The sequence below is a fragment of the Acanthisitta chloris genome, unplaced genomic scaffold (assembly GCF_000695815.1).
Source record: "Acanthisitta chloris isolate BGI_N310 unplaced genomic scaffold, ASM69581v1 scaffold15406, whole genome shotgun sequence".
Classification (NCBI taxonomy): domain Eukaryota; kingdom Metazoa; phylum Chordata; class Aves; order Passeriformes; family Acanthisittidae; genus Acanthisitta; species Acanthisitta chloris.
Genome location: NW_008677891.1, coordinates 93,070 through 97,395, shown reverse-complemented (window position 1 = coordinate 97,395; position 4,326 = coordinate 93,070). Strand labels below are relative to the sequence as shown.

General features: G+C 41.0%; 1 protein-coding gene across 1 annotated transcript in view; it reads left to right on the top strand.

Moving 5' to 3' along the window:
* LOC103804102 (multiple epidermal growth factor-like domains protein 6) overlaps positions 1-4,326 on the top strand; it is a 182,099-nt gene that overhangs the window by 167,547 nt on the left and 10,226 nt on the right. The window contains 1 exon segment of the mRNA XM_009076696.1: positions 720-851. Coding sequence (XP_009074944.1) covers positions 720-851 — 132 coding nt within the window.

The following is a 4,326-nucleotide window of genomic DNA, read 5'->3' as shown; positions in this document are numbered from 1 at the left end:
CTGCTGTCAGAGCCCATGGAAATGGCTTTATCTGGCTTTTCTTCAGCGTGGAGTTTGGCCACACAGAGCTGTCTTTGGAAGCAGGCTCCTGCTCTGACCCCAGCTGCAACACCCTGGCTTTGTTCTTCCTTACAGAGCTTTGCCTGAGCCTTGCTTTAGCAAAAGGAAAAACAGCAGCAAAAGAATTAATAGAATTGACACCAGTGTCCCATACCCTCCACTAAAGGACTCTAAATCCTGACCCTCAGCCAGGGCAACTTAATGGAAGTGAGACATAAGAATTAGATGTGGAAGGTCCAGAGCCTGTAGGCAATGTGGCTGTCAACAGGCAGAATGAAACCTGTCAGGGTGTTGGTGCTGCAGCAGCTTTGCAAGTTTAAACTCCTTGCAAAAGGTAGAATGTCTTTATCCACACGCCTGGTCCCTTGGGAATTATACTGTTATTTTAGTCAATTTTGCCTGACGTTTCCCTATGATTTTTTTTCTAGTGACAAGAAAATTGTATCTGGCCCTTGACAGTTGGGCACAAATTGACTGAACAAAACAAAATCAGGCAGTCAAGTAACCCCCAAGTAAATGTAATAAATCCAAAGTCCCGGAGGAGATCGTCATTCCGTAGGCAGGGATTTTATTTAATAAATTTGAGCTTGCTCTTTGTTTGAGTGCTATATTTACCAAGACAAATTTAATTTATTGGCTTACATTTCCTCTTCCCCAAGCTTGTCCAGCAGGCACATATGGGAAGAACTGTAACGGAGTGTGTCAGTGCTCTGTGGAGAATGAGGAATGTCACCCAGTGACTGGCGACTGCGCCTGCCGCCCGGGGTACCACGGGGCTCACTGCCACCTCCGTGAGTATCTTTGGGTGCTGCTACTCTTGGAGAGAGGACTGAGTCATGCAGGACCTTGTGCTGGTGCTTTGAGTTCATCTGTGTCGGTACCCTCAGTGTTGACTGTGATACATAGAGGTTACTTGTAGTACAAAAATCAGTTGTCATATAAGAAATAAGTAAGTTATAGAATAGGAGGTGTAGGGTGGGTTAATTTACACTAAAAAAAAGTACTTGCATTATTGCAAGGAATTAATTTTAAAAATATTTTAAAATCAGTTTTTAGTTAAAAAAGTTAATTAATTTAAACCTTTAAATTAGTTTTTAATCCCCCCAGATTTGCCAGCTAAATTCTTTCCAGTTTCATGCCACACTAAAGAATATAAATACCATTCTCTGCATTTACACCTCTCATCTTCAGCTACACCTGGATATTGCATAGCTCTTTCATTTCCAAATACCAAGTCCAAAATACTTCCCGAAATCTCTGCATGCTCAAGTCAGGACAAATGGTTATGAGAAAACAACAAGCTGCAATTGGCAATAAATCTAAGTGATTCATAAAGTCCCTTTAGTTGTAGGGTCTTCTGAGGAACAATCAAATTAAACCAACTGTTACTCTGGATTGAAAAATGGTGACTAGTGTAGAGGACAAAATGCCAACTGGCCCAACGCTCCATCATAAAAATTATTCCCAGATCCACATGCCTCATGCCGGTAGTTTAGGACATCTGTAAAGTTGTTTCTGGTGGAATGTGGCAACTGATAAGAAACATATACCAAAGTAGTCAATAAAGAGACAGTCAATTACCTTTTTATTTACAACTTTAATTTTGGTTTTACTCCCTGGCTTGTAATAGTCTTGTTTTGAGGGGAAAAAAAGTAATAATAAGAAAAAGCTGTTGTCTTTCAAGCTCACTCTTTCTCTCTTTGGTGCTGATTTTCCCTTCTTAGGAATCCAGCATAGCTCTGATTTAATTGCTTTTTTGGGTGACAATTTGGATACAAAGGCTGACTGTAATAGGTGTGGCTCTAGTAAGGGTTAAACCTGTGTTTTATTCCTTGAGCAGAGATAGGAAAGCGACTCATTTTTGAGTTGAGCGTTTGTATTACTATCATGTCATCACAAGTTCTTCTTTAAAATATAACTTGTAAATAAAATATAAAGGATTGATTTTATCCTCCTTTGTTCATCAGTGTTTGCTGTAAGTGAGATTGAAATCTGGCCTTCAACATCGAGGCTAGAGCCATCTGGATCCATTATACATTAGATTATAATAAATGTTATAGTAGAGCAGTAGTGGAGATCAACTATTTAACAGTATCATTTTAAAAGACTTAATCATGGTCAACCTATTACTTTTATGTAACAACCTCTCAGTAGTCATTACCTCTGTGTGTGGCACTAAATCTTTATAGTAAATGTCCTCAAACTTGCTTAGGTCCTGAAGATTTTATTTCAGAATTTTAAAATTTAAAACATTAGCAATTACACTGAAGTTCTGATATAAAAGAAATTGGTTGCAAAATGAGATCTGTGTTTTGCTGCATTGAGAGGGGATTTTGCCACAGATTTCTGTATAGCTGGGATTAAAGCTATTGAATATGAGACATACACCTTCATGGTGTTGTGTTCTCTGAGATTCCAAAGACACGTGGTGTTTTGCACAGGAAATCTCACTTAAATACAGGTTTATTAAATGTTTGCTGGAGAAATAATGGAATGGCGAAGGTTCACAGAGAGAAAAATATTAATCTATGTCAGGCTTTTTGCTATTCTCCCCGCACCACTCTGAGCATTGCATAGGCAGACACAAAAATAGAATGAAAACAGATACATTTGGATTATTTTTAGGTTTAGGTCAGTGGAGTAAGAGATTGTGTACATGATTCTGAAGCAACTGACTCAAAACCAAGGATAGCTAGCATGACTTTGGTGGGAATACTCCATGTTCCCACTGTCCTCACTACAGGGAGAACTAGGGCTGCTCCAGGATGAAGAAGCTTTCGATAGAATATTAAAACCAGCACAGGGAGCTGCTCCCAAAGACGTTAAATGGGCTTCAGTCCAGTCAACATGTGGTTGGATGCTGCTGGAAACAGTTTCTGGCAACTGTTGCTATATTTATAGTACTGTGAAAAAAGGTTCAAGAAAGTATCTATAAAAGGTGTAGCTGGCTGGGAAGTCAAATTTCCAGGAGCCAAGAGCAACGAGGCTTTCATGTTCTCAAATTTTGGAGTGAAGAGCTGAAACAGTCTCTTGGCAGGATCCAGAGGAAGCAGACAAACTAGCAATAAGGTTCCCATCACTTGTCCATCTCGGTGGATGGGCAGATCTACTTGGGTGAAATGAATAAAAACCAACAAGTGGTGTTGTAATGGGTACAAAAACCCAACATGTTACATCTCTGTGACATTGATTGGGCTGGGGGCACACAGAGCCAGGAACACAATGCTCATCAGCTTCACCTTCAAGCTGTAGGTAGCAGGATGTGTCAGGAGGGATTTTTGGCAAAGCAATTAATAACACTGGTCAGAAAAACCCCAGTGTAGAGAGCAATAAGGTCTCACCTGAACCTCCTTTTCTCCAGGGAGCTGGGGTTGTTTAACTTGGAGAAAAGGAGGCTCAGGAGAGACCTTCTCATTCTCTACAACCACCTGACAGGAGGGTGCAACCAGGTGGGGGTCAGGCTCTTCTCCCAGGCAAATAGAGACAGGGCAAGAGGAAATAGCCTCAAGCTGTGCCAGGGGAGATTCAGGTTGGACATCAGGAAGAATTTCTTCATGGAAAGTGTGGTGAGGCATTGGAGCAGGCTGCCCAAGTAGGTGGTGAAGTCAGGTGTTCAAGAAACAACTGGACATGGCACTTCGTGGTTGACAAGGTGGTGCTTGGTCAAAGGTTGGACTCAATGATCTTGGAGGTCTTTTCCAGTCTGAATGATTCTGTGATTCTGTATGCAGCTGGTATGAAAAGATTTAGGAGCTGTTGCTCATGGCAAACCCACTCAAACCAGGAGAAAAAAAATCAGGAAATGAGGTGGAAATCTGGCTGCTACTCCTGTCATTCACAGAAAACCATGTCAGAAGCACAGGAAACTGTTAAATTAGAAAATGTCTTTATGGGATAACTGGTGGTGAGAGGATAACCCTCTTTAGAAAGGCAGAACCTACTGAAATGGTAGGAATCGGTGTAAATTGCCCTTGTTATCTGCATCAAAATTCTTCTGCAAAGTAGTAACAGATGAGGCAGCCTTGATATTAATCACCTGCATGTCACAGTGGTTGTGCTTGCCCTGTGTGTGCTGCTCCTTCTTGAACCTAAATACAGGAAATACTGCAAGGGTAAATAATTTGGGAAGGAGGGAATTACTACATTCCTTTCAGTAATAGAGCAGCTATCGCTAGTCTTGAGCTGAGGAATAACTCTGAAAGCTTTGCCCGGGAGAAGCAACATGTTTGGGAGTGTGGGAAAAAGAACTTAAATAAAGAGAAAAGC